The 27,208-nt window shown below is 53.8% G+C and overlaps 2 protein-coding genes across 13 annotated transcripts; one reads left to right on the forward strand and one right to left on the reverse strand.

Moving 5' to 3' along the window:
* Positions 1–411: 411 nt before the first annotated feature.
* Positions 412–13,930, forward strand: EEF2KMT (eukaryotic elongation factor 2 lysine methyltransferase). Of its 6 annotated transcripts, none has more exons than XM_003916501.4 (8): positions 432–583; positions 2,712–2,774; positions 4,989–5,069; positions 6,680–6,781; positions 7,854–7,987; positions 8,070–8,335; positions 9,159–9,308; positions 12,559–13,930. In XM_003916501.4, exons 1-8 carry the CDS (start codon positions 488–490, stop codon positions 12,657–12,659), a joined length of 993 nt encoding a protein of 330 aa, XP_003916550.3. In that variant the 5' UTR covers positions 432–487; the 3' UTR covers positions 12,660–13,930. The 6 variants fall into 6 exon arrangements, with proteins under 6 accessions (XP_003916551.3, XP_003916550.3, XP_021787426.2 ...); XM_009195939.4 differs by lacking the exon at positions 432–583 and adding an exon at positions 700–1,201; XM_003916502.4 differs by lacking the exon at positions 6,680–6,781 and having other exon boundaries at positions 412–583.
* On the reverse strand, positions 12,709–26,167 carry ALG1 (ALG1 chitobiosyldiphosphodolichol beta-mannosyltransferase). Of its 7 annotated transcripts, none has more exons than XR_641237.3 (13): positions 25,924–26,167; positions 24,964–25,041; positions 24,736–24,839; positions 22,326–22,474; positions 20,665–20,754; positions 20,186–20,296; positions 19,340–19,461; positions 19,116–19,154; positions 18,406–18,465; positions 17,142–17,252; positions 15,401–15,617; positions 14,433–14,508; positions 12,709–13,532 (listed from the first exon to the last, which is right to left on the reverse strand). XR_641237.3 is itself a non-coding variant. In XM_003916499.5 (13 exons), the coding sequence occupies exons 1-13, from the start codon at positions 26,129–26,131 to the stop codon at positions 13,401–13,403; spliced, it is 1,395 nt and encodes a 464-aa protein (XP_003916548.1). In that variant the 5' UTR covers positions 26,132–26,167; the 3' UTR covers positions 12,709–13,400. The 7 variants fall into 7 exon arrangements, 4 of the variants coding, with proteins under 4 accessions (XP_003916548.1, XP_021787422.1, XP_021787421.1 ...); XR_641235.3 differs by having other exon boundaries at positions 17,087–17,252; XM_003916499.5 differs by having other exon boundaries at positions 15,503–15,617.
* Between the last annotated feature and the right edge of the window lie 1,041 nt (positions 26,168–27,208).

The following is a 27,208-nucleotide window of genomic DNA, read 5'->3' on the forward strand; positions in this document are numbered from 1 at the left end:
CGCCCCGGCCCCGCCTCCGGAGCTCTTCTCTTGGTCTGGCCTTAGCCCCGCCCTAAGACCTGTCTACTGGGCTCTGCTCCGAGTCCCACCTGCTGAACCGAATCATCGTTTAGCCCCGCCCTAATGCCCGCCTCCAGGACTCTTATCCTGCCCCCACGCAAGGCCCCGCCTCCAGGACGCCACCAACCTGGGCGTTCCCGAAGCCCCGCTTCCAGGATCGCCCTATCCTGGTCCCGCCCCAGGACCTGCCCCAACGACGCTTATCCTGGCCCTACCCCAGGCCTCGCCCTCTTGGCACTCATCCTGGCCCCACCCCGGGCCCCGCCTCAGGGTCCGCCCCCGGGTCCGCCCCCACGTCGCTCCACCTGGCCCTACCCCGGGCCCCTCCCCCTCTCTGCCGCGACTCACTGCCTCGGGCCTGCCCCTTCTTCAGTCCAGGCCCGGCTTCCGCCCGGTCTCCCAGCAACGCCGCGGCCCCGCCCACGTCATGGCGCCGGAGGAGGATACGGGGACCGAACTCTTGCTGCAGAGTTTCGAGCGCCGCTTCCTGGCGGCGCGCGCGCTGCGCTCCTTCCCCTGGCAGGTGGGCGGCGGGGAGCGCGGAGAGGCCCGCGGGGCGCGGGGGAGTCCAGGGGCAGACGGGACGGGTCTCCGTGCTGAAGCCCCCGGCGCTCCCGCCACGTGAGTGCCTGGGCTCCCGACACTCAGGGCCGCGCGTCCCGGTCCCCGTCCCCGGGGCCTGGCCAGAGTCGCTCGCACCCCTCCTGCGGCGGAGGCTGGGGGCGGCTCCACGGTCGGCTGGGGGCCGACGCGCGCTCGGTGTGGGGTACAGTTCACGATCGTTTTCACGACTTTTTAAAGGCAGTAATCGTTCTGGTCACTGGGACACAGCTGCCCTCGCCCATTCTAAAAAGTCAGCGCCCTCAGGACCGCGGGTAACCACGTTCTCCCGAGCGCGGTGACCAGATCACAGGCTGTCCCTCGTGGCTCAGTGTTCTCATCTGTACATCGAGCACTGCACAGAATCGGCTCATGCGCTGAGGCTCTCACGCCTGTGATGGAAGAGACAGAGAAGGGAGGGGGTGGCCTCTCGTCACCCTGGGGACCTGCCATCCACAGCACAGGCTCATGGCAAGCAGCAGCCTCCCTTCTGCCAGCAGAGGGGCTTAATGCACCCGGCCCCATTTGTAATTCATGTGCGGTGAGCTCACTGGGATGAGGCAGTTTGGATATCTATTCCTCCCTGGGTCTGCCCCATTTTATGGGGTGGTGCTTAATCATTTGTGTTATTCCATTGACATAAAATATTTAGCACTCAGAGATCATTTCTGGTCTGGAGAAATTTGTGCATTTTTAACCCAAAATAGAAACCTTCATAAAAGCATCATAGGTCTCCATTCAGTGTTGACTATAATTTGTTCACATGCCCACGCTGAATGCTGATGGGCTCACCCTGAACACCCACGAGGTGGGTACTATTGTTATCACTCACATTTGACCAGAGGGATTGTTTGATTCGGGTGCAGTAGTTGAGAGTTCAGACCCAGGAGGCAGCCTGCCTGCTTCCAATCCCGGCCCAGTCCCTGGCCGTGTGTGACCTTGGGCAAGTGACTGCATCTCTGTGTGCTATTGTTTTCTTATTAATAAAATGGGGGATATAATGACACCTACCTCTCAGGGTTGAGTACAAAAGCCTGTGGATCAGTGCCTAGCTCATGGGAAATGCATGTTGGTGTTAAGTAGTGTTTTTATTCAGTCTCCAAATGTTTAATAAATGCCTTCCGTGAGCCAGGCACCATGGATCAGCAGTACCCATGACAGATGAGGCTCTGCTTGCATGGGAGAGCCAGAGAATAAACAAATAAATGAATAAACAAGAAAAGACCAGAAGTGGCTTTAAAGCCAATAAAGCAGGGAAATGGTGAATGGAGCAACTGGGGAGAAGAGTCACCAAAGTCAGGGCATCAGGGAAGCCTTCCTCAAAGAGGTGACATTTGAACTGGGGCCTGAGTGGTGAAGCAGTCAGGCATGGGAACGGCTTGGGGAACGGGATATGCAAAGGCCTTGTGGTGGAACAAGCCAGCGGTGGTTGAGGAACAACAGCAAAGCAGCCAGTGTAGCTGGAGTGGAGTGAGCAGGGTGGGCCAGGGGTGAGGGAGAACAGGCCAGAGAGAGGGATTAGGACCAGGTCTTGTAGGGCCGTTTACGGCATGGAAGGAGCTCTGAAGCAATGAAGTGCCTTGCCCTGTGTCACGTATGAGCCAAGACACACATGAACTGCGTAACTCGGGAGCCAAAGCTCATTGCTGGGCTTGAGGCCGCTGTAAGAGGACAATGTAATCCAGGCTGATATAGGCACATTGTGCATTTCCACTTTAACTCAGATGGCAAGCCCATCAAACCCTGGTACCATGGCTACCCTGGTAATTCCTGGCTGACCCGTGCAACCAGGGAGGTGGCCCATGACCCGGGTGGCAGCTAAGTAGCCAGGACTAATGCGGCCAAGAGACAGTCTTCTAGCCTTCTTCCTGTGACTCATCCAGGTGCACCCTGCAACATCCGAAGGTCAGGCTTTCAGCCGCTGTGGCTTCCACTTCCAACTGGCTCCACGTCCCCAGGGAGAGATCACACAACGCTTTGCCAGCACATTCTATTGCGTGTTTAATTTCCCGTGAATGCGCCCTTGAGATTTCTCTCTCCCCTCCACACAGAGCTTAGAAGCAAAGTTAAGAGACTCATCAGATTCTGAGCTGCTGCGGAATATTTTGCAGAAGGTAAGAATCCCAGAGTCCCTCGGACTCATGACCCTGCCTCCTGAATCTCTCCGGAAGACCTGCTGGAAGAACCACAGGTGTGCTTGTACCCTTTAAAAACACCTCTGTTCAAAGAACAAACCCACTGAGTCAGCACTGCAGGTGGGTTTCAGCACCTCCGACAGCTCCAGCTCTTTCGTTTTCTATCTAAGACTTAGAGACATCAGAATATACAAAAATCTGCATGAGAGGGGGGAATCTAGGGAATGTTTTTTAAACCATCCCCATCCACAGCAAAAAGAGAGATGACAGGTGCAAAACAGCTTCTAGCATTTGGGAGATGCTCAGAGACTTTCTTTTTTGCATACATGAGACCTGTCCTGCCCACTCCTGTCTCTTCTACACATAAGTGGGCCCGTGCTTTACCCAGGGTGGGGTTTGGACTCAAGTACATCTGCATGCAGGTGAGAGGCAGGATCACCACCCGGCCCAGCCACAGCCTGACCCTGGCCTTGTGGGCCAAGTGCAGATCACCTTGCATCCTGGGTCTTCACCTTCGAAGGGCCATGAGCCCTTCTGAAAAGACAAAGCAATAGACTCCCTCCCAGAAAGACGCGCATCAAAAGAATACATTTTCCATACAAACTCAGGGGAGGCAGACATCCTCCACCCCCACCCACCCAGCCCATCCTGGGAGCCCTGGTTAGGAATTCCTGTGCTAGAAGTGAACCAAGATCATCCACATGGAAAAGATACAGCCACAGCAGGGAAGACTTTCGGAGCAATACAGTAGGTCAGGGCTTCGAGCATGGAGATACCTGAAGTTATCTCGTACCCTGCTCTGAGTTTCACCCTGAGCCTCACCGTCGTAGGTGGTGAAACATGAAATGTAGGGAGAGCTGCTTTAAAACCCAGCAAAAGGCTGGGCACAGTGGCTCACACCTGTAATCCCAGCACTTTGGGAGGCTGAGGTGGACAGATCACCTAAGGTCAGGAGTTCGAGACCAGCCTGGCCAACATGGCAAAACCCTATCTCTACTAAAAATACAAAAATTAGCTGGGCGTGGTGGTGCACACCTATAGTCCCAGCTACTCGGGAGGCTGAGGCAGGAGGATAGCTTGAACCTGGGAGGCAGAGGCTGCAGTGAGCCAAGATCGTGCCACTGCACTCCAGCCTGGGCAACAAAGCAAGACTCTGTGTCCAAAAAAAAAAAAAAAGAAAAACCAGCACCAGCCTGAAGGGCCTGTGTGTTGCGTGGGGTACTTTGCTGCCCTTGGGCAGAATCTGCGTCCCTCCCAGCCAGCAGGCACTGTGGACCATCTCCTCCCTCCCTCCAGGCTCCTGTTTTCCTACCGTCCCCACTCCTGCTGCACCAGTCCCTCTGCCCTCCTTTCCAAGCGCCAGGCCATGGCCACCTCGGAGCTTGCACCGGCTGTTCCCGCTGCCTGGAACTTGCTCGTCCTGCGCTTGGCTTCTCTCGGCTTTAGCTGGAATGTCACCCTGAGAGTCCCCTCCCCGTCCATCCTGTCCCCAGGGACACACGCTCCAAGAGAGCAGGTGCCCAGTGGGCCTTCCCGCCTCTCTTTCATACACCCAGACAGTTGGCGACTGTCCTTCCTGCAAACCCTGGTTCACACTGGCTCCCCTGGGAGGGAGGTGGTTAGGCCCACATGCCCTGTGTTCCTGCTCAGAATGGGCGTTAGAAACAGGCCATAGCGGCCGGGCACGGTGGCTCACACCTGTAATCCCAGCACTTTGGGAGGCCGAGACGGGCGGATCACGAGGTCAGGAGATCGAGACAATCCTGGCTAACACGGTGAAACCCCGTCTCTACTAAAAATACAAAAAACTAGCCGGGCGTGGTGGTGGGCACCTGTAGTCCCAGCTACTCGGGAGGCTGAGTCAGGAGAATGGCGTGAACCCCGGAGGCGGAGCTTGCAGTGAGCTGAGATCCGGCCACTGCACTCCAGCCTGGGCGACAGCGGGAGACTCCGTCTCAAAAAAAAAAGAAGAAACAGGCCATAGCCTGTGCCGCTGCAGCGGAAGCATTTTTAGGAAACGGCTTATATCTTAAGACAAACTTCAGATGCGTGGGGCCAGAACGCTGTGTCCATCTACATCTTTGCTGAGGGATTGGGTAGCCCGGAGTTTGCCCTCTGCTGTGTTGGCTTGAAGCTCATAGGAGACTTCAGACGGGGTCTCCCCAGCAACCAACGTTCTGTCCTTTGCCGTAGACTGTGAAGCACCCTGTGTGTGTGAAGCACCCGCCGTCAGTCAAGTATGCCCGGTGCTTTCTCTCAGAACTCATCAAAAAGGTCAGTTATCGGCAGTGTCCACCCAGTAGCCGGACAGCATAGCCACCTGCGTGCTGGAGCCCCCGTCCTTCCCGGGCCCTGGGCCTCCTTTGCAGACCCCAGCATGGCAGGTGCCTCCCAGGCAACTGGCTGCAGCTGGGTGTGACCCATGGGAGACAGTGCAGGGTGGGAATAAGGGGAGGCCAGCGTCTCTCCCTCACGCTGCCTCCTGGGGTCTCCGCAGCAGCTGCTTCTCCGGGGCCCCAGCTCCTAGCATATGGATTCTCATTCCTACCAGGCTGGCCCAGCCCGCGGCCCTGGGACCCTCGCCCACACCCTCTGTCCTGCCCGCCCACACCCTCTGTCCTGCCTGCCGAAGGGTTTGGAGTTTGCTGTTCTTGTCCGTCTCTGGGTTGCGCCACGGGCCCCTGTTGGAAGGTTTAGCTCTTAACATACCTTTGGAACTAGTTCCCCTGGTGAATTCTCCGCAGTGATCCTGCTGGAATCAGCTCTTTCCTGACTGATTCAGGATGGATTTTATTTTTTATTTATTTATTTATTTATTTTTTTGACACAGAGCCTCACTGTGTTGCCAAGGCTGGAGTACCAAGGCACAATCTTGGCTCACTGAAACCTCTGCCTCCTGGGTTCAAGCAATTCTCGTGCCTAGCCTCCCAAGAAGCTGGGACTATGGGCACACGCCACCACGCCTGGCTAATTTTTGTATTTTTAGTAGAGACAGAGCTTCACCATGTTGGCCAGGCTGGTCTCGAACTCCTGACCTCAGGTGATCCACCTGCCTTGGCCTCCCAAAGTACTGGGATTACAGGCATGAGCCACTGCGCCTGGCCTAGGATGGATTTTAAAGATGGGCCCGAACATGGTTTGACATGAGGGAGGATGTCAGAGAGGCCGTTCCTCAGTAGGCAGTAGCAGACCTGCTGAGTAAAAGGGCCACACTTGTAGCAAATAAACAATCCCCTGCTTCTCCAATACCCGCTTTCTCCCTAGTCCTTCCCAAAGGGTACATCTGTGGTCACCAGCAGGTCTGCCCTGTGCCACCAGGAGAGGGCAGCAGTCACCCAGTGTACCCTGCTGCTGCCCTGTGAATCGTAGGCCGGGGCCAGCCGTGGAGAAGCCACCTGCTGACAGCCACGGCCTGCAGCATGGGCCGCCCTCCCAGCTCTGCCTGGGCGCACTTAACAGCACCTTTGGTTTTCCTCCTCTCTGTGTTTCATCCAAACACAGACCTCTGTCATGGTCACGCAACAGCTCTCACGGAATCCTTGTCTCCTGCCCTAGACTACCCTAACCCTACCCTCTCAGCACCTCTTGTTGAAGGCCCTCCCATCCAGGTTTCCCTACCTAGTGAATTATTTTTTTAGAGACAAGGTCTCTGTTCCTCAAGCTGTCCTCAAACTCCTGGGCTCAAGCAGTCCTCCCATGTCAGTGTCTAGAGTAGCTGGGGCTATCGGCACACACCACCACACCCAGCAAAGTGAATATTTTATATGCCACCTGGCCAGTATTACACCATTCTGTCCCAAATCTCCCCTCCAAACTTGGTGAAAATCATCTGGCCATTTTTACATATTAGAAAGAAAGCAAACAAGCTCTCTGTCTGCCCCCAGCACGAGGCTGTCCACACGGAGCCTTTGGACGAGCTGTACGAGGCGCTGGCGGAGACCCTGATGGCCGAGGAGTCCCCCCATGGCCACCGGAGCTATTTGCTGGTATGAGAAGGGCACCCTCCTCCCCCTCACAGCCCAGATACCCTTCCTGCACAAAGTGAAAACACGGGTGTGGGTTCAAATCCTGACTCACCCATTCTGCAGTCTTAGACATGAGGTCTGTTAACCTCCTTTAGCCTCAGTTTCCCTGTCTGTAAATCAGGCACTTCAACAACAGCATGTCTCATGGGGTTGTTGGGCATTTGTCCTGTAGGTAACACACACTACCTGCTTCACAAAGACCTAATGCCCAGTCCTCAAAGAATACTTGACAGGGCTGGGCACGGTGGCTCATGTCTGTAGTCCCAGCACTTTGGGAGGCCAAGGCGGGTGGATCACCTGCGGTCAGGAGTTCGAGACCAGCCTGCCCCATATGGTGAAACCCTGTCTCTACTAAAAATACAAAAATTAGGCCGGCGCGGTGGCTCATGCCTGTAATCCCAGCACTTTGGGAGGCTGAGGCGGGCGGATCACCTGAGGTCAGGAGTTTGAGACCACCCTGGTCAACATGGTGAAACTCCGTCTCTACTAAAAATACAAAGATTAGCAGGGCATGGTAGCAGGCGCCTGTAATCCCAGCTACTTGGGAGGCTGAGGCAGGAGAATCGCTTGAACCCGGGAGGCGGAGTTTGCAGTGAGCCAAGATCGTGCCACTGACTCCAGCCTAGGTGACAGATTGAGAATCCATGTCAAAAAAAAAAAGAAGATAAAACATAGATACAGAAAACCACAAAGGAAAAACATAGCACACCGAATCATCACAAGGCAGCCTTCATAGCCATACCTGGCCCCTCCCTGGCCACCACTGACCTGTGCTCCATCACCAGAATTCCATCGTCTCAGGAATGTTCGATGAATGGAATCCTGTGTGGCCTGAGATGAGCGTCTTTCACGCCGCGTGATACCCTTGAGGCCTGTGCAAGCTGTTGGCATGTCAACAGTTAGCTGCTTCTCATTGCTGAGTGGTGATTGCTCCTGTCATGGTTTATTCAGTCATGGGGTGGATGGCTACTTGTCTTCTAAGCCACTTGTCTTCTGATCGCTAGATTGATTCTCTCGCCCTCTCTCGGCGCAGCCCTCGGAAGGCTCGGTCACGCTCTCCGAGAGCACAGCCATCATCTCCCACGGCACCACGGGCCTGGTCACATGGGATGCTGCCCTCTACCTTGCAGAATGGGCCATCGAGAACCCAGCAGCCTTCACTGACAGGTGACCTCGGGGTACAGGGCGGGGCACCGAGGCAGGCTTACCCTGGTGCAGTCGCAGACACGGTCCGCTTTCCTTCTGCCAGGACTGTCCTAGAGCTTGGCAGTGGCGCCGGCCTCACAGGCCTGGCCATCTGCAAGATGTGCCGCCCCCGGGCATACATCTTCAGCGATTGTCACAGCCGGGTCCTCGAGCAGCTCCGAGGGAATGTCCTTCTCAATGGCCTCTCGTTGGAGGCAGACATCACTGCCAACTTAGACAGCCCCAGGGTGACAGTGGCCCAGCTGGACTGGGACGTCACGACGGTCTGTCAGCTCTCTGCCTTCCAGCCAGATGTTGTCATCGCGGCAGGTAATGCCCAGCCCCGGGCACCCTGCACAGGCGGTGTCCTTGCAGCTCCATCCAGCTCTTGGCTCTGGGAAAAGGGAACAAGGGACGCTGTCGGGCATGGACAGGATGGGGCTTCCAGAAGAGTTACTCTGGGCCTCCAGGGTGACATCCAAGGACAGGGGTGCCTCTTAAGGTGACCTTGAAGCCACAGCCCTCTTGTTGGGGACAGGCATACTCCCGTTACAGTCGTCACCACATGGCTGTGTCCCAGAGCCATGCCCCGTGTCCTTCAGAGACCACAGGAGGAAAACCACCACTTCTGGGACAAGGACAGGGCTCGTGAGAGAAGGTGGTGTTTGGCTGGGCCACCGAAAACCCCTCGCCCCCCGCCGGCACACTCAGTCCCCTCTGGTCGAACAGAGTTCTGCCTGTGACCCTGGGTCCCAGCCCTGAAACCACAGGCCCGGCAGTGGCCAGGGACACAGGCCCTCCCCTGCAAGCCAGCACACAAATCGGCAGACGCCTGAAACACGACGTTCACACCAGGGTCAGGCTTTGCGTCATTCAGAGCCCTCTAGATAGGCTGAGAACCAGAGCTGTTTTTTAAGGAACACCAGTGAGTCTGGAGACTTTTTCTTTTGCTTTGGTCTTTTGCAGCTTTCTCTACTAAGGGTTCTCCTTTTTCACCCGGGTAACTGCGTTTCCATCTAATGGCACAAATGGTCAGATGGCATCTAATAGTCTCATATGACCGCTGTCTCTCTGGCCTCGCCCCGCGGCTGAGGTCAGCATGACCTGGAACGTTCCGCTGGTCCCTTTCAGTAACCTGAAGCTTTCACTGTAGATGTGCTGTATTGTCCAGAAGCCATCGTGTCGCTGGTCGGGGTCCTGCGGAGGCTGGCTGCCTGCCGGGAGCACCAGCGGGCTCCTGAGGTCTACGTGGCCTTCACCGTCCGCAACCCGGAGACATGCCAGCTGTTCACCACCGAACTAGGTGAGCCCCCACGCCCTCCTGGGCCTGCAGGGTCCCCAAGCTGTCCCTGCAAGACTCCAGTGGAAGTGAAAGAACTTGGCACCGGGGAAAAGCTAGGATGCCCCACACCCCCACGCCATGCGGGGGACTTGGGCAGAGGCTGGCGAGCAGGGTGGGCTCAGGGCATGGAGGGGCTTGGGGCAGAAGGAGGGCAGCTCAGCACAGGGAGGGAGGGGTCTGAGCCCAGCAGCCCTACTATGTGCTTCGGAGCTGAGTTCCCTAAGCCCTTGGGCCTCGGTTTCCTCATCTATAAAATGGAGGTGGTGGGAGAGGCAGTCGGGGTCAGGGCTGGACACAGCTGTGGCCTGCAGGACGCTGGAGCACAGGCTGTACAGGCAGATCCACCACGCCACTGTCCTGAGCACCCAGTCAGTGGCGGACGAGCAGGGTGACTATAGAGAAGGGGACTGGCCCCACAGTGGGCCAGCCACTGTCCTCAGAACTGACATTTGTCAGCCCCCAGCACCTGTGAGGGTGTGCTGTCATTGTCCCATCTCTCTAACAAAGACACTAGGGCACACGGAGGCCAGGCGACTCCCGAGCTCCCGCAGACTGCAGCCCGGCCGCCTGGCTCCCGCGCCTCCACACTACACCCATGCCCCCCAATGCCACCAGCCTTCGCCCCAGCTCCCCAAGCAGAGCCCCTCCTGGCAACCGTGCGCACAGATGCACCCGCAGCAGCCTCTGCCTGCACACAGAGACAGACGACCCAATGCCTGTCCACATGGGCAGCCTGTTAACTAGAGTCAACAAACAAGCCAGCACACGAAGGCACACTGGGTTCCACGAGAGTCCCGCACGACCTTGCACAGCAGGCTGGCCAGACACGGGGCTCAGGCCTGTCCTCCCAGCACTTCAGGAGGCTAAGGCGGGAGGACTCCCTGAGCCCAGGCGTTCAAGACCAACCTGGGCAACATAGTGGGACCCCATCCCCACAAAACATACCAAAACTATATATGGAAAATCACGCCTGTGGTCCCAGCTACTCGGGAGGCTGAGGTAGGAGGGTGGCTTGAGCCTGGGGGGTGGAGGCTGCAGTGAGCTGTGATCTCACCACTGCACTCCAGCCTGGGCAACAGAGCAACGCCCTGTCTCAAAAAAGCGAAAAAAAAAAAAAAAGGAAGTCTTTCTTCAGATACTTATGTGAAAAAAATACCTGCAGTATGGTTTAGGTGAAAAGAGCAGTGCCAAACAGCACATATAGTGTAAGCCCCACCCACCTTTTTTTTTGTTTTTTGGAGACAGAGTCTGGCTTTGTATTGCCCAGGCTGGAGTGCAGTGGTGCGATCTCGGCCCACTGGAACCTCCCACCTCCCAGGTACAAGCTATCCTCCCATCTCAGCCTCCTGAGTAGCTGGGACTACAGGCGCGTGCCACCACGCCCAGCTAATTTTTGTATTTTTTTGTAGAATCGAGGTTTTGCCATGTTGGCCAGGCTGGTCTTGAACTCTTGACCTCAAGTGATCTGCCACCTCAGCCTCCCAAAGTGTTAGGATTACAGGCATGAGCCACTGCGCCCAGCCCCATTTTTGTTTAAGAAATAATAATAATCACCCACACATGGTTGTGAGTACCTATATTCCCAACTACTCAGGAGGCTGAGGCAGGAGGATGGCTTAAGCCCAGGAGTTTCTGGCCACCTTGAGCAACATAGCAAGACTTCATGTCAAAAAAAAATTTGTCACAATAATCACTTTCACATTAGTAGACCTATAGAGGAAAACCTAGAATATATATATGGCAGGCTTGTCCAATCTGCAGCCCAACACAAATCTGTAAACTTTCTTAAAACAGTATGAGGGTTTTTTGTGATTTTTCTTTTAGTTCATCAGCTATTGCTAGCGTTAGTGTATTTTATGTGTGGCCCAAGGCAATTCTTCGTCTTCCAGTGTGGCCCAGGGAGGCCAAAAGATTGGACATCCCTGATATACACGTTAACAGAAGGATGATAGAGACTTCTACACGTTCATGTCTGTACTACTTCATTTTTATAAATACGCATTTTCCACTCGTAACAAAAAACTGTAAATGAAAATCATCCTGGGTCACAGCATCTCACGCCTGTAATCCCAACACTGTAAGAGGCTGAGGCTTTGGGAGGCTGAGGTGGGTGGATCACCTGAGGTCAAGAGTTCAAGACCAGCCTGCCCTACACAGTGAAACCCCATCTGTACTAAAATCACAAAAATTAGCCAGGCGTGGTGGTGCACGCCTATAATCCCAGCTACTCAGGAGGCTGAGGCAGGAAAATCACTTGAACCTGGGAGGCAGAGGTTGCAGTGAGCTGAGATTGCACCCCTGCACTCCAGCCTGAGTGACAGAGCGAGCCTCCATCTCAAGAAAACAAAAAAATTAAAAAAAACCCAAAAAACAAAACCACACACACACAATGCTTAGAAGGGGCTGGTGTTCTGATAAGCACAGATGCCTGAAGAGCCAGTAGCCAGAGTGATTTTCGTTTTTTTTTGAGATACGATCTTGTTCTGTCACCCAGGCTGGAGTGCAGTGGCACGGTCATTGCTCACCACAGCCTCGACTCCTGGGCTCTAGCAATCCTCCCACCTCCCAAGCAGCTGCGATGACAGGTGCGTGCCACCATGCCAGTAGTTTTTTTATTTTGTAGAGATGGGGTCCTGAACACATGGCCACAAGTGATGCTCCTGCCTCAGCCTCTTTTATTTTTTTGAGGCGGACTCAGCCTCCTGAGTAGCTGGGATTACAGGCACCTGCCATCGTACCTGGCTGATTTTTGTATTTTTGTAGAGATGAGGTTTCACCATGTTGGCCAGGCTGGTCTCGAACTCCTGACCTCAGGTGATCCGCCTGCCTCGGCCTCCCAAAGTGTTGGGATTACAGGCGTGAGCCACTGTGCCCGGCCGCTTTCTAAGCTTTGTGAAGAGTGGATTGACTGAGCAGCCAGGTAGATGTAGATTCGGATCTCTGCTTCTGTCCCGCTGTGCCAAGCACTGGGGTAGACACGGGCAGAGTGTGGAGAGCGGCACGGTGCCTGCTGCTAGCCACTTCTATGCAAAACCAGATTTCTGGTCCCATCCTGGAGGCCAATTCTAGGTACCTGGGTGGGCCTGTGAACCAAGTAACCTGACTTGGACACCCCCCCGCCTCACCAGGCCTGTTCTAGCAGCCCCACACAATAAGCTAATGTCCTGTCCCCAAACACCGCCATCCTGAAACACATGTGCTCTGTTTCTAGGCCGGGCTGGGATCAGATGGGAGGCCGAACCTCGTCATGACCAGAAGCTGTTTCCCTACGAAGAGCACTTGGAAATGGCAATTCTGAACCTGACACTGTAGGCCTCACACACGCCTTCCAACGTGACTGTGAGAATCAAGTCAGTATCGTGGGAAGAATTTTTACATGGGAAAGCGGATAAAACTTTCAGTGGACTGGAATGTTTGAAGAATGTTAAATTCCAAACCAGGAACCACAAACTGCCCTCTAATAAGACATCGGCTGTCTAAGCGTGGGGGTGCCCCCTTTCTGCCAGCAGTTCTAGTTCTTAAGAAAATCACCATAAATCAGACATGAAAATTCTGGCTCCAGAAATAGCATTTTCTTTGCGCAAATAAAAACGTGTGTATCAAGTATGATGTCCCCCAACATGGACACACTCGGTTCCTCGCAAAGCCAAGCCCGCTGCAGCTGCCACATCCCTGGGCTTACGGTGCAGCCGCTGCTTTTTTTCAAGACAGGAATCAAGACGTTAGGAACACGGCAGAAAGGCGACACCTGGAGACCAAACACAGGAGGAGGAGTCCTGCAGAGGTCATGGGGAAGTCACAGAACAGTAATACGCTAGCAGGGGCATGGGGCGTGAAGAACAGAAGAGAGGAAATGTTTCCGAGCCTCCAAAGAAATCAGGGCCAACCACAGCTTCCGGGGTCCCAACCAATTCATTCACTAGGCGGCACCACTGCCGTCATTTCAGCTACTGGCCACTGGGAGGCGCTGCTTGAAAGGGTTTGCCCTGAGACTCCCAAGAAGCTGTAGGGAGGGCAGCCGGGGTCCTGGGGTTTTAGCCTCTGGCCCAGGAGTCATGTGTCCATAACCAAAGGCAGCACAGTCTGCACCCAGCTCTCATCCCATCGGAGCTGCTCCGACTCGCGCAGGTTCTCCCGGAACTGGTTTAGCTTGCCCGCAGGATCAGGAAAGTTTGAGAAAAGCATCTGCGAAAAAATAAAGAGCAGAGCTTACTTCATTGCCTGTCCCCACCCCATCCCAGGTCCCTGAGCCAGCAACACCCCCTCCCCAGCCCCTAACTCCCTCACTTGGACTCCAGACCCTTCACGCCCCAGCAGCGCTCCGCCTCCACTTTGACATCCCACTTTCCCACATTGGTGCCCTGGAGCACCTCCCGGCCTCTACATGCTGTGCCTTCCCCTGGAGCACCCTCCTCTCAGCCTCTGGCCAACACAGTCCCACGCATCTGTGCGTAACAAGGGGGTGTCAGTGTTCTTTTCAGCCTTGCTAAACTGTCTGAATCAAGGATCACAAACTACAGCCTGCAGGCCAAATCCAGCCCACAGCCTGTCTGTAAATAAAGTTTTATTGGAACAAAGCCACACCCCTTCATCTACAGATGATCTGTGGCTACTTTCACACCACAGCAGAGTCCCATGGTTCTGACAGAGACTGGGGGACCCAGTCTAAATGACTTCCGACCTGGACCTTTACTGAAAATCCTGCCAATCATTCTGTTGGCAAGAATGATGTGTTACTTTTTGCAACAAGAAACAAGTAACCTCTGCAGAATTCCACTCATCTTTCAAGGCGGGTCCCAGAAGCTCCCTTTGCCCGCCTACCTGATCCTGATCACTTCCTGAACTGCAGCCCGGCCCACCGGCTCCAGCATCATTTGTGGAGTGTCAGCTCCATAACTCCAGAGGACAGGTGGGGGTGTGTCCTAACTTTCCCCAGCTGGCCTCTGTGACCTCTGCTCCCTCCCTAGCTTTTCCGCCAGACCCCACATGGTCCCACCCTGGCTGTGGGAAGCAGGAATCAGGGAGCGTGGCTCGGTGCCAGTCTCCACAACCCTCCCCACCCTGGCATGTGGCAGACGTGGCTACCTGCAGCTGAGCTGCCAGTTCCTCTGAGTCCTCAAAGACTAGGCCGTTTTCTTCATGCTTCACCAGCTCATGTAAACTGCAGGGAGAACCAAGGGAGCCTCAGAGCTGCCTGCAGAAGACACCAGACCCTGGGGTGCCCGCCTGGGCTCCCACCCCCCCACCACACTCAGGCCAGGCTGGGGGTGTGGTTTCCGGGAGCTAGTTCTGAGATCTGGCATCTGAAGGGTATAAAAGCCTGGGAGGGTTGCACATCAAAATGGCCAAACCGATTTAAGGAGGGAGCCTTAAGGAGGGTTTGTACCTTCTGTGCTGGATGCTCTTCACGGACTGAAGAATTATTTTTGCATGCTTTTCTTAACTCCATGGCCATGGAACAAGGAAAGGCAACCCCCTGGGGACTGGCTCAGCACATAAAAGATGACCTTTCTAGGGCACCAGGTATGATCCCCACATTTCCCTGAGCTCAGCCTCACACGAGGGGCGCATATCCCTGAATCCCATCCAGGGGCAGGCTCCTGAGCAGGGGCCAAGGACTCAGCTTGCGCCGGGGCTACTACTTCTAGAATCTCTTCTAACACCGCCCTTCCAAACACCCGTCTGTGCTGGGTGGAGTGAGGCCAGAGCATGACACTCATTTAGCTGATTCAAACCCACCATGTGAGCTTGGCCAAAAGGGACATGGCGGGAGAGAAACAAACAAAACCATGTAAGCCTGCAGGCAATTCCCACCAATTCTACTCTAGGAGCAAAAGCCCCAAGTGGAGTTCTAGTATTTAAGATGCTTTTTTTTCATATTAGGTTGGTGCTAAAGTAATTGCCATTTTTAGTGGCAAAAACCGTGATTACTTTTGCATCAACCTAAATGTAACACGAGCTCTAAATGGAAGCAACGACTTCAGTGAGGCTCAAGCCCAGCCACAGTAACCGCAGGGCTCCTCCTAGTGGCCTCCAGTGTGTGCTGCACTGACCGAGGGGCAGGGCCTCACTGTGGGCAGCTCGCTCTGCACTGCGTCCCCCTCAGCGGTGGATCTGCGAAGCTATCCCCAGAAAGATTCGGGTTCTGCTCCTACCACTTGAAGTTCACGGCACACACAGGCAAACAGCACCCGAACATGTCCACCACCTTCATGGGCAGGTCCAGGCCACTGGAGGACGTGTGCAGACAGACACCCAGGTCTGCCGACCCTGCTAGGCAAGAGGGGTGCGGTGAGAGCGCTGGCCTCTGCCCTGGGAACACAGATCCTCCCAGCACAGTAAGGCAACACCCCACAAGGGGAGTGAAAATCGGAAAAGGCCCCCGACAGCCCCAAACACAAGTGGCTTAAGCTGGCCAAGCAGCCACACGGCCTGGCTGGGACATCTGAAAATATAAGTTGACACTTTTTCTACGTAACCATAATTTGGTTTTGTTGTTGTTGTTTTGTTTTGTTTTGAGACAGTCTCACTCTGTCACCCAGGCTGGAGGGCAGTGGCACAATCTTGGCTCACTGCAAACTCCACCTCCCAGGTTCACCTCCCACCTGTAATCCCCGCATTTTGGGAGGCCAAGGCGGGCGGATCACCTGAGGTCAGGAGTTCAAGACCAGCCTGGCCAACATGGTGAAACCCCATCTCTGCTAAAAAAAATACAAAATCAGCCGAGCATCGTGGCAGGTGCCTGTAATCCCAGCTACTCGGGAGGCTGAGGCAGGAGAATCGCTTGAACCGAGGAAGGCGGAGGTAGAGATGACCCAAGATCTCACCATTGCACTCCAGCCTGGGCTACAACAGCGAAACTCCGTCTCAAAATAATAATAATAATAATAAACCACAGCACACCCACCACAAACCAGCTGTCACCATGAAAATAAAGCCAAATAGCTTAACATTTCTAAAGACTAGCCAGGGCCAGGCGTGATGGGTCACGCCTGGAATCCCAGCACTTGGGGAGGCCAAGGCAGGAGGATCACTTGAGGTCAGGAGTTCAAGACCAGTGTGGCCAACATGGTGAAACCCTGTCTCGACTAAAAATACAAAAATAAGCCAGGTGTTGTGGCGGGTTCCTGTAATCCTGTAATCTACTCAGGAGGCTGAGGTGGGAGAATCGCTTGAACCCAGGAGCAGAGGTTGCATGAACTGAGATCGTGCACTCCAGCATAAGCGACAGAGCGAAACTGTCTAAAAAAAAGACTAGCTAGAGAGTCCTGCCAGGAAAAGGCCCTCAGCCTCCAAATGCTCTGCTCACTCAAGGCTGGAAGATGCGGCTCTAGAGACACATCAGGACCAAGCCGACTCCCCACTTGGAGAAATCAACGGGAAAGAGACAGGGGCAGGGGAGAACCATCTCACTGGGAGAGGCGACGCTGTTTGACACATTGTCCCTGTACCTCCCAAAGCCACTGCCCTCCCACACCTGGGCAACAGTGGCCCGAACCCGAGGCCCGGCCCTCCTGCGGGAAGGAAGAGGACTGAATGGAGGGCGTGGCAGGCTGAAAGGACGTGGCCTCCTCAAACCCCTTAGTAAACAGCCTCTGGGGTCACCTGGCAGGGAGGGGCTGGTACACCAGGAAGTAGCCTCCTCCAGGGAGTTCAGCCAGAGGTCTCAGCAGCAGGCCAGGCCCTGTCCCCAAGTGGCCTCCAGAGCCACCTTTTCAGGAAAATTCCATTCCACCCACCTGTTTCCCCCACTGAAGGCCCCGCCTCCTCCTGAGCCTCCTGCCGGCCTCTCACCTAGAAGCAGGGGGTAGTCCTCGGCCTCCAGCCAGGGTGTGCAGACCTGGACGCGCTGGAAACACTTCTGCTGGATGAGGCGGCTGTAATACTCCCTCAGAGGCCCTTTGCCTTCACAGAGAAGAGCAGACACTGCCACGGACCCGTCTCTGTCCCTGTCACATGGCCCCAAGCCCAAGACTCCCCCCTAGGAGGGATCCCTTTCCCAGAAGCCCCACCCCTCGGCAGCTCCAGCCAGGCCCCATCCGGGTCCTTCCAGAAGCAACCCAGGAGCCCCAAGCCCTGCAGGGGTGTGCACCCTGATCCCTGAGGCACAGCCCTGCACCTGCAGCCAGCTGCCTCGGGCTGCAAACACAGCGGGGCAAGCACTGGCCTGGCACCTGACCGCCCACTAGATGGACCCAGCCTTTTGTCTGGGGTGTGCACAGGGGACACGAAGGCTCCCCCTGCCCTGCCACAGCCCCCAGAGCACATGGTGTGGGTTCCAAGCTACTCCTGGCAGCCTAGAGGCCAGAGGAGGGAGGAGAGCAGGACCAGTAGCTGGCCCAGACCCTGCCTCTTCCCACACCGCTTCTGCTTTTCTCCTTCTTCACTGAATCACCTCAAAAGTGCTCAGAAGCAGTCACTGTGGGACAGGGGCTCTTCTGTTTGAAAAATTAAAAGAGGCTTGGTTAAGGCACCAATGACGTGGCCAGGCACAGTGGTTCGTGCCTGTAATTCCAGCACTTTGGGAGGCCAAGGTGGGTAGATCACCTGACGTCAGGAGTTCGAGGCCAGCCTGGCCAACATGGTGAAACCCCATCTCTACTAAAAATACAAAAATTAGCTGGGTGTGGTGGAGGGTGCCTATAATCCCAGCTACTTGGGAGGCTGAGGCAAGAGAATTGCTGGAACATGGGAGGCGGAGGTTGCAGTGAGCCGAGATTGCGCCATTGCACTCCAGCCTGGGTGACAGCGACTCTGTCTCAAAAAAAAAAAAAAAAAAAAAGACACCAGTGATGTAACAACAACAACAAAGAGATGCTTGAAAACTACTGAGAAAGTAAAAGCCTGTTATCTGCAGATTCAAATCTGGGCTCCCTGCCCGGCTATGAAACCCTCTGAACCTCAGTTTCCCCCATGCCAAGCAGTATAAGACCCTATGGCAGAGAGCTGCAGTGAGGATTAAGGAGATAAGATCATGGGAAGCGGAGGATAAAGGCTGCGTGCCCCTCCCCGTCCGCCATCCACCAGCCAAACAGACACCCAGGGTCCCAGGCGGTACCTGTTATCACACAGACGAGAGAAGGAAGGTTGTGTCCATCAAGAATCAGTTGTTCAAACTCTGTGTTTAAAAAAAGAAACAAGTCTACATGGAATTTGTGATAGAATTTTTTTCTGTTTTTTTCTGACAGAGTCTCGCTCTGTCACCCAGGTTGGAATGCGGTGGCACGATCTCAGCTCACTGCAACCTCTGCCTCCCGCGTTCAAGTGATTCTCCTGCCTCAGCCTCCCGAGTAGCTGGGATGACAGGCGCCCGCCACCATACCTGGCTAATTTTTGTATTTTTGGTAGAGACAGGGTTTCGCCATGTTGGCCAGGTTGGTCTCGAACTCCTGACCTCAGGTGATCTGCCTGCCTCGGCCTCCCAGAGTTCTAGGATTACAGGTGTGAGCCACCACGCCCATTCAGAAAAAAAATGTTTAAATAAACAATAGCCAGAGTCACCTGGTCAGGCGGAGAAAGGGCACTGCTCTGGCGGGGAGGCCACCAGGCTCTGTGAGACACTGTCCTGGAGGGGGCATTTCAGCCTGAGAGCCTGGTCACTCAGTGACCCAGTGGGGATTCATAGCAGCCCACCTCCACCACCCCTGCTGTCCCCAGGCTGCCCCACCCAGGGGACCAGGACAGGAACGTGCTGCAGGCGAGGCAAGCAGCTCACAGCTCAGGGGCCCCCAACAAACCCAGAGCTCCTCACCGCAGCCACACACCTACTTTCTAAAGCTGCCAGCAGGATGGAGAAGTCTTCGTCCTCTACAAGAAGAGAACTGAATGTCAGGGGCCTGTTTCTAGACACCCCTCTTCCAGCTCACATGCCCTCCCCTTCTCACTGAGACCGTGGTGGGGTGGGGGCATGCAGGACTGGCAGGGGTGAGGAGAACACAGGTTGGCCAGGTGCCTGTCAAACCAACCCCAAGTGCCCCAGGGGTCGTGCAGACCTGTCCAGCTCGTGCTGCTGACCAGCAGGGCCGGCCGCTCGCGGAGACGCGTCACCAGCCCGCTCCCAGCGTACCGCTCTGTGAAGGCCGACCGCTCCGTGGCTGGGTCCTCAGGTTCTGAGCTGAAGGAGCAGGAAAAAAGCCTGTGAGAGGCCACAGAGCAGGCCCAGGACCCAGGACGGGCATCTCTGCTGTGGTGAGGCCTGCAGGCTCCGAAAGGTTGGGGTGCCCGGCCGCATCAGCAGTACCAGGCCACCCCTGCCATCTGAGGCCCGGGCTTGCTTTCTCTAATATTGTTGCTGGGTGCTAAGGTTACAACAGCAAACAAGACTGACTCATTCCTTTCCTCATGGGACTTACTGTCTTATCATCCCCTGGACTCAAGATGAGGGTGCTGGGGTGCCCTCCCACACCACCCCAGCTTACCCAGGGCACACCTCAGGGTGTGTGGACCTGCACAAAGATTCCCTTCTCAGCCCCATGAGACACCCCAGGGGACACACAGGTCCACAGATCCTGCCACAGGCCTGGGAACCCACTGGCAGGAGAGTAAGACAGCGCAGGGGTCCACAAACATTTCTTAAAGGGCCAGAGAGTAAATACTTCAGGCTTTGTGGGCCACAGGTTCTCTGTTCTGCTGTTGTCGTTCAAAGGCGGCTGCAGACAACTCAGAAGGGAATGAGTGTGCTGTGTCCCAGTGAAACTTGATTTCCAAAAGCAGGAGACTGGCCTGTGGCCTTAGTTTGCCAACCCGTGGATGAGTGGGTTCCCAGGTCTTCAGGGAGAAGGGGAGAGCCCAGGGCAGTGGCAAGCAGGAGAGAAGGCAGCTGAGGATGGGAGACCTACCGGGCCCTGAACGGAGAGTGCGTGCCGCCCAGCTTCATGAAGAGCCGGTGCTGCAGATCCAGAGGTGTCTCTTTAAAGAAAGATGCCGGCTTGTCGTAGACAGTCACAGCCCTGCAATGAAATCATGGCGGGGCTATTGGGAGGGCTGAAGAAAGGCCTCAGGAATAGAGGACTCAGAGGCTCCAGGAAAAGAAGGATGCTTGGGGAATCCAAGTCTCAGACGATGACAAGAAGCCTTGCAATTACTTGGGAATGCACAGAGACGTCCTAGGACCAAAACTGCCTGGACCCCCTGGCTGGCTGGGAAAGAAACTCTGCCCCTTCCTTCTCTGGCTTCCCCAAACCAGGGACCACCTCCCAGGCCCTCAGTATTTCAAACTGCCTCGCCAGCACGGCCACAGCAGGCAAAGCAGCTCTCACTGCAGCCAATCAGGGGCCCTGTGCCTCTCCCAGGCCGCCGTAGTCCCAGGCCTTGGTACCTGATGCGCCAGTTCTCTGCCAGGTCTTCCCGCATGGCATTGGTAACGCACAGGTTCAGGTGGGACAGGCGCCCAAAGAACCTCTCGTACCTGAAAAGAGGGATTAGCAGTCAGCAGAGCCATAGACAGGCCTCTGCTACCACCACCACGTGACTCGACATCCCTCAACAGAGAAAAGGCCGCAGAGCTGGGAGAGTCTGTACTCCCTGAGTCCCACCGGTGCCAGTGCTCCTTCTTTATGCTGTATACACCTTTCTTTATGTTGTGTCATTTGTTGGCTTAAATACAATCACTTCGAAAGGAAAATGCGCTCCAGCCTGGGCAGCAGAGCGAGACTCTGCCTCAAATAAATACATACAAATTGAAAAAATCAATAAAAGGACACTGTGTATCACTGCCAAAGTGGACATCCTCTCTCCTGCTGTAAAAGGCCTCACTAGTGGATCTCAGCCACCCTGTGCTACCACTGCAAAGGCTGTAAGGCTACGGCTTGCTCTCAACGTGGGGCAAAGGCATTCAGTGAACGCTGTACACGTTCTCTCCTAATGGAGACTGAGCCCTGATCGCAGGGGAGAGCCGGAACAGGGCATGAGCGGTATCGCCGCCAGGGTATCATGGCCTGTTCCTCTCTCAAGATGCGGAGAAAGCTCAGAAATGGGGTTGCCTGGGATGACATTTTGGTCCTCACACTTAGCTGTGTGGCAAGAGGCGTAATCGTTCTCAGCCTCAGTTTCCTAACTTGTAAAAGGTACACCCTCCTGAGGTGAATGGAGATTGAACGAGGTAAAATACAAAAAGGTCTTGGCCGGAGGACTGGCATGCAGCAGGTGCTCACCATGAAGCATTTTGCTCAGTTTGCTCAATTGAGCTGTTTGCTGCTGCTGTCACCACTGCCAGTGAACAAACTCATCAGGGCAAAGGTCACAGCCAGCCAGTGGCCCAAGGCTGGAAGTACACACAGAGGCTGGACATGCACAGAGGCTGTATGTGCACATGAAGGCTGGCTGTGCAGAGTATAACAGACATGTTATAGTCAGGCTCAGGGTACAGCAGACGACCTTCCCAGCTCCACGTCCCACCGCTACCACTGGCCCTTCTTCCCTCCCTGTCTCATCAGCTACAGCAACTGTGGCCCACTTCTCCAGCTCCCAACAGCAGCCCTGGGTTTCAATTTGGGAATCTGCTCTCACACACCCTCTGTCCATGGGATATGGATGCTCCTGAGACCCAGCTCTTCCATTGGAGCACTTGCCCCCTGGCCTCAATAGGCAGATCAGAGGAAGGCAGGTAACCGACATGAGCCGATCAGAGAGGGCTGCCCTCCCCACTGAGCCTAGGTGGGGACGAGAGCTAGGAGAGCTCCGGGAACCACCACCAGAAGGGAGTGTGGAGACAGACATGAGCTGGGTTCCAGGGACACTGCTGAGCTTGAAACCAACCCTTTCCCCAGACACTTCCATTTCATGGGCCAAAAAATGTGGTCCTTTGCTGAGGCCTGTTTCTATCACTTGGAACCAGCATTTGGCCTGATTCACCAGCTTCACCCCGCCTCCTGCAGAGCACACAAGGAACCAGCTTCCGGAGGCCCACAATGGCCCTTCTTCTCACTCATCCTTGAGTGGTTTGGGGGACGGTATTTTACCCTCTTCCCAGACTCTCACCACTTGGCCAGTAGAACGAGGGGGTGGCTGGGGCCATGCACCAGACCCATGATGGAGTAGCCATAGTTGTGCCAGTCAATGACGAGCTTGCTTCCACAAAGGCAGCCCACGAACCAGCAGACAGCAATGCTAGGCAGACCTGGGGGGTTCTAGGAAAGACACAGACTTGAAGAGGAGGAAACCCAAACCATGCTCGGCAATAAACCAAGTAAAAATAGTCACAACACACATGGTGATGAGTCTATTACCTTCACAGCGCTCTTGATAATAAGCAGAAGACCCTCCCACCACCAAAATAGGTGTAAAAAGTCATAAAAGAAACACAATGGGCCAGGTGCGGTGGCTGATGCCTGTAATCGCAACTCTTTGGGAGGCCAGGGCATGAGGATCATATGAGCCCAGGAGTTCAAGACCAGCCTAGGAAACACAGTGAGACCTCATCTCTACAAAAAATTTTAAAATTAGCCAGGTGTGGTGGGACACGCCTGTAGCCCCAACTACTCAGAAGGCTGAGGAGGTAGGATCACTTGAGCCCAGGAGGATGAGGCTACAGTTAAGCTATGATTGTGCCACGGCACTCCAGCCTGGGCGACAGAGCTAGACTTTGTCTCTAAAACAAACAAACAAACAAACAAAACCAAACAAACAGAACCAACCTGAAAAGTCCAAGATCATCAATAATCAAGGAGGCAAAAAACAGAACAAAGAGATGGCATTTGTCACCTGTCAGAATGCAAATTCTAAAAAAGTCTAACAACAGCTGGTGATGGTAAGCATGGGGGAGAAGAGGCACCTCCACTCAGCAGTGGCCAAACTGGCCCAACCTTACTCTAAAGCTATCCAGTACCATACACATCTTTAAAATGCATCAACTTTGACTACACAATTCCATTACTAGGAATTTATCCTAAGAAAGAAACTGGACTTATGCAAAAGGCATATGCTCACTGTGCTTGGAGCTGCACTATTTGTAAAAGTAAAAACAAAATCAGGAAGAATCTGAGTATCCATTAACAAGAGACTAAATACATGTAGTATGGTACATCACATATTGGAATTCAAGGCTGCCTATTAAAAGAGGAAGGTGTGGGGCGCAGTGGCTCACACCTGTAATTCCAGCACTCTAGGAGGCTGAGGCAGGTGGACCACCTGAGGTCAGGAGTTCAAGACCATCCTGGCCAACACAGCGAAAACCCATCTCTACTGAAAAAAAAAAATTACAAAAACTAGCCAGGCATGGTGGTACGTGCCTGTAATCCCAGCTACTCAGGAAGCTGAGGCAGGAGAATCACTTGAACACAGGAGGGTGCAGTGAGCCAAAATCGTGCCACTGCACTACAGCCTGGGTAACAGAGAGAGACTCCATCTCAGGAAAAATACAATAAAAATAAAAAATAATAATAAATAAAAATAAAAATAAATAAAAGAGGAAGGTGCTTCTATATGTTAAAAATGGATTTGAAAAAAGAAAAAAAAAGGTATTCTTCAGCTAGAAAAGAAAGAAAAATTTTTTAAAGAAAAAAGTGATCAAGGGAAGAGGTTAAAAGTATAACAAGAGGCCAGGCACAGTGGCTCACGCCTGTAATCCCAGCACTTTGGGAGGCCAAGGCGGGCGGATCACCTGAGGTCAGGAGTTCAAGACCAGCCTGGCCAACATGGCGACACTCCATCTCTACTAAAAATACAAAAATTAGCTGGGCGTGGTGGTGGACACCTGTAATCCCAGCTACTCAGGAGGCTGAGGCAGGAGAATAGCTTGAACCCAGGAGGCAGAAGTTGCAGTAACCCAAGATCACGCCACTGCACTCCAGCCTGGGCGACAAGAGCGAAACTCTGTCTCAAAAATATGTGTGTGTGTGTGTATGTGTATGTGTGTGTGTATACATATATGTGTGTATATATATACTACAGAACCAGACTGACTACCTACGTTCAAATCCCCTGATGCCACCACTTCCTAGCTGTATGGCGATGGCCTACTTACAGAGCCTTTCTCGGTCTAGGTTTTCTCATCTAAATGAGAACAACCTTAAGAAACAGGTTCTTATATTACCTAAATGTAATACTTCTTAGGGTTACTGTGAGGACTAAATGAATTAATACATGGAAAACACTTAGATACACAGTCAGTACAATGTAAGACTGTAATGACACAGACAGCATGGACAGGTGCCATAAACAGACACATACCATAGGCTCCTACTCATGTCTTTAAACGCCTATACACACAACACACACACACACACATAAGAATATGCAATTTATTACCAATTTGTGCATGATTAAACACTCACATCTTTAAACTTTTATACACACACACACATATGAATATGCAATATATTACTAATTTGTGCTGGAAAATAAACCATTAACATGGTTCTCACAGAGGGAGGCAGAGGCTGATACACACCTGGAGAAAGATATAGTCACCTGGCTCCCTCCACATCAACTTCCACAGCAAGTACATAGCCTGAAATACCACTTTGACTCCGTACTGGAAAACTCGGGGCCCAACTGCAAGTCAGAAAACACCTGTGACTACCAAAGGAGCGTCTGGCAATCTGCAAGGCTTTTCAAACAAACACCCCCTGCCCCCAGCCCACGGATTCAGAGGATTCTGGAGTTGACCGCATCCTACCTGCAAGACTCTGAAGTTCTGTCAGCCCCACAATCTGAATTCTGTTGTTCTGCAGGAGCTCATCATGGGGTTTGGAGTCTGAAAATGAGAATGATCCCTTTAATGTACCAGAAGCAGCAATCTAAAGTCAGATAATCTCCCAACTCAGGCTGAATCACGCACGAAGAGTGTTTTGGAAAGTAAAATATTTCAAAACCTCTCTCTGTTCCTCACTAGCCAGAACAGAGAATGCGGCCAATTCTTTTCCTCTAGATAGCCCACAGAGAGAGAGCCTGAATCTTACCTACCTTCACTTCACACGATGCCTGGCAAACAGTACGAGCTCAATTAAACTAATCTAGATTCTCTGGATAGTGGAATTTTCCCACCACAGAGCCATCCCTAGAAGTCCCACTCTACCCCATCACCCTAGCAGACTCTAAACAGGGATTAAAGGCAACTAGTGCTGTTCCCACTTCTCCCTGACATGGGGTTGAGCTACCCTCTCAAGATACCAACGTGGAGAATAATGAAGGAGCAGACACCGCTGCCCTGCACACTGTGGGTAAAAGATGGACATGAAGAACAAACGAAACATTTGTCTGCAGAGCTCTGCTTTGAGGGATGAGGAATAAGATATCCTGTCAACTCAGACATAGCTTGACAAAGGTAGCTGCACACAGACGTAGCTACCAGCACTAGCCCTGGAATCCCACGCACCTGGGTTCCACTTACTAGGAGAATTACGTGAGACCACGCAATGGATTCACTTAACACAGTTCTGACACGTGGCAAGATTAACGCCGGCTATACCTAGTGATCCACCCAGGAAAGGCTGGGCAGAACCCGCTCCTCCAATCTCGGAGAGCTGCCCAAAGGCAGCGACAAAAGGAGCACTTCCGCCTCGACTCCCCAGGGCGGTTAGAACCGAGGATCAAAGGATGAGAGAGCATCCTCCCTCCCAGACCCTTGGCCACTCACTGCAGAACCCCAGGAGGGTCACCGAGAAGCCGTGCATGGCCAAAGACAGCGCGTGGTACTGCATACGGGGGCTGCGGCCCACGTCGCCCAGCACCACGGCTACTACATGCCGGGCCGCCCGCCTCCGCCGCCAGCGCTTCCATCCTCCCAGCAGCAGCAGCGGCAACAGCAGACACAGCGCCAGGAAGACTAACCAGGATGCCGCCATCTTGGCGGGCCCGCAACAGTCACGTGACCGCGCTTCCGCGCGCTGTGCGCAGCCGCAGACCGAGCCTCCGAAGTGGGCCGAGAGAAGGCGAGATAGGGACGCGGTTCCCTAAGAGGGGGTCAGGGAACCCCCAGGAGCCCCTGGGGCCAAGATTTATTAGTTGTAGTACACACGCACATACACCAGATTCCCTACACAGCAGTGTATTTCCCCGACTAAAGTAAAGCTGTTACTGTATTGGGACATATGCATAAGTCACTAAATCTTCCTTGGAGCCTCAGATTTTGTTCAGGATGGTTGGCACCCGCTTGAGGGGTTGTCAAGGATTAGCAGAAGTAATGACAATGACAAGCTTCCCCTGGAACCTGGGTTCCCAGTGGTGCTCCCAAGGGGGCAGAAATGGTTCTTGGGGAGCAAAACATCCTTACCCTTTTTATGTATAAAGCACCGATATCGATACAATACACAAGCCTGCAGTATATCTGCAGTATTAAAATTTCATGAACGCTGAAAGCAGTGGCTCACGCCTGTAATCCCAGCACTTTGGGAAGCTGAGGCAGAAGCATCACTTGAGCCCGGGAGTTCAAGACCAGCCTGGGCACCATAGTGAAACCCCATCTCTACAAAGAATACCAAAAAAAATGGTGGTGGTGTGTGCCTGTAGTCCCAGCTACTCGGGAGACTGAGCTGAGAGGATCACCTGAGCCCAGGGAGGTCGAGGCTGCAGTGAACTATGATCACACCACTGCACTCCAGCCTAAGTGACAAAGCGAGACCCTGTCTCAAAAAAATAAATAAGTAAAATAAAATTTCATGGGACAGTACATGAGGAACCCTCATCTTCGGCCATTGGGCATGTAACTGGCCCAGCCACTGTGGAAAACAGTTGGTGGTCCCTCATTAGGTTCACCATAGAATTACCACATGACCCAGCAATAGCATTCCCAGGTATACACCCAGGAGAATGAAAAACAGGTTTCCAAACAAAAACTTGTAAACAAATATCAGCACTGTCCACAAGAATCAAATCGTGGAAACCACCCAAAGGCTCATCAGCGGATGTGTGATAAATGGAGT

This window comes from Papio anubis, chromosome 18 (assembly GCF_008728515.1).
Source record: "Papio anubis isolate 15944 chromosome 18, Panubis1.0, whole genome shotgun sequence".
Taxonomy (NCBI): Eukaryota; Metazoa; Chordata; class Mammalia; order Primates; family Cercopithecidae; genus Papio; species Papio anubis.

What these genes read in the sequence shown, in the direction of transcription:
- ALG1 (XM_003916499.5), bottom strand. Translation starts at nt 26,131, where the DNA reads ATGGCGGCATCCTGGTTAGTCTTCCTGGCGCTGTGTCTGCTGTTGCCG. An exon ending in GCAGAGAACTGGCGCATCAG is followed by an intron (nt 20,297 to 20,664) that starts GTACCAAGGCCT and finishes ATTTCATTGCAG; the next exon opens with GGCTGTGACTGTCTACGACA. An exon ending in AACTGGCAGCTCAGCTGCAG is followed by an intron (nt 13,533 to 14,432) that starts GTAGCCACGTCT and finishes ATTTTTTCGCAG; the next exon opens with ATGCTTTTCTCAAACTTTCC.
- EEF2KMT (XM_009195939.4), top strand. Translation starts at nt 1,058, where the DNA reads ATGGAAGAGACAGAGAAGGGAGGGGGTGGCCTCTCGTCACCCTGGGGA. An exon ending in AGATGTTGTCATCGCGGCAG is followed by an intron (nt 8,336 to 9,158) that starts GTAATGCCCAGC and finishes CTTTCACTGTAG; the next exon opens with ATGTGCTGTATTGTCCAGAA. An exon ending in GCTGTTCACCACCGAACTAG is followed by an intron (nt 9,309 to 12,558) that starts GTGAGCCCCCAC and finishes CTCTGTTTCTAG; the next exon opens with GCCGGGCTGGGATCAGATGG.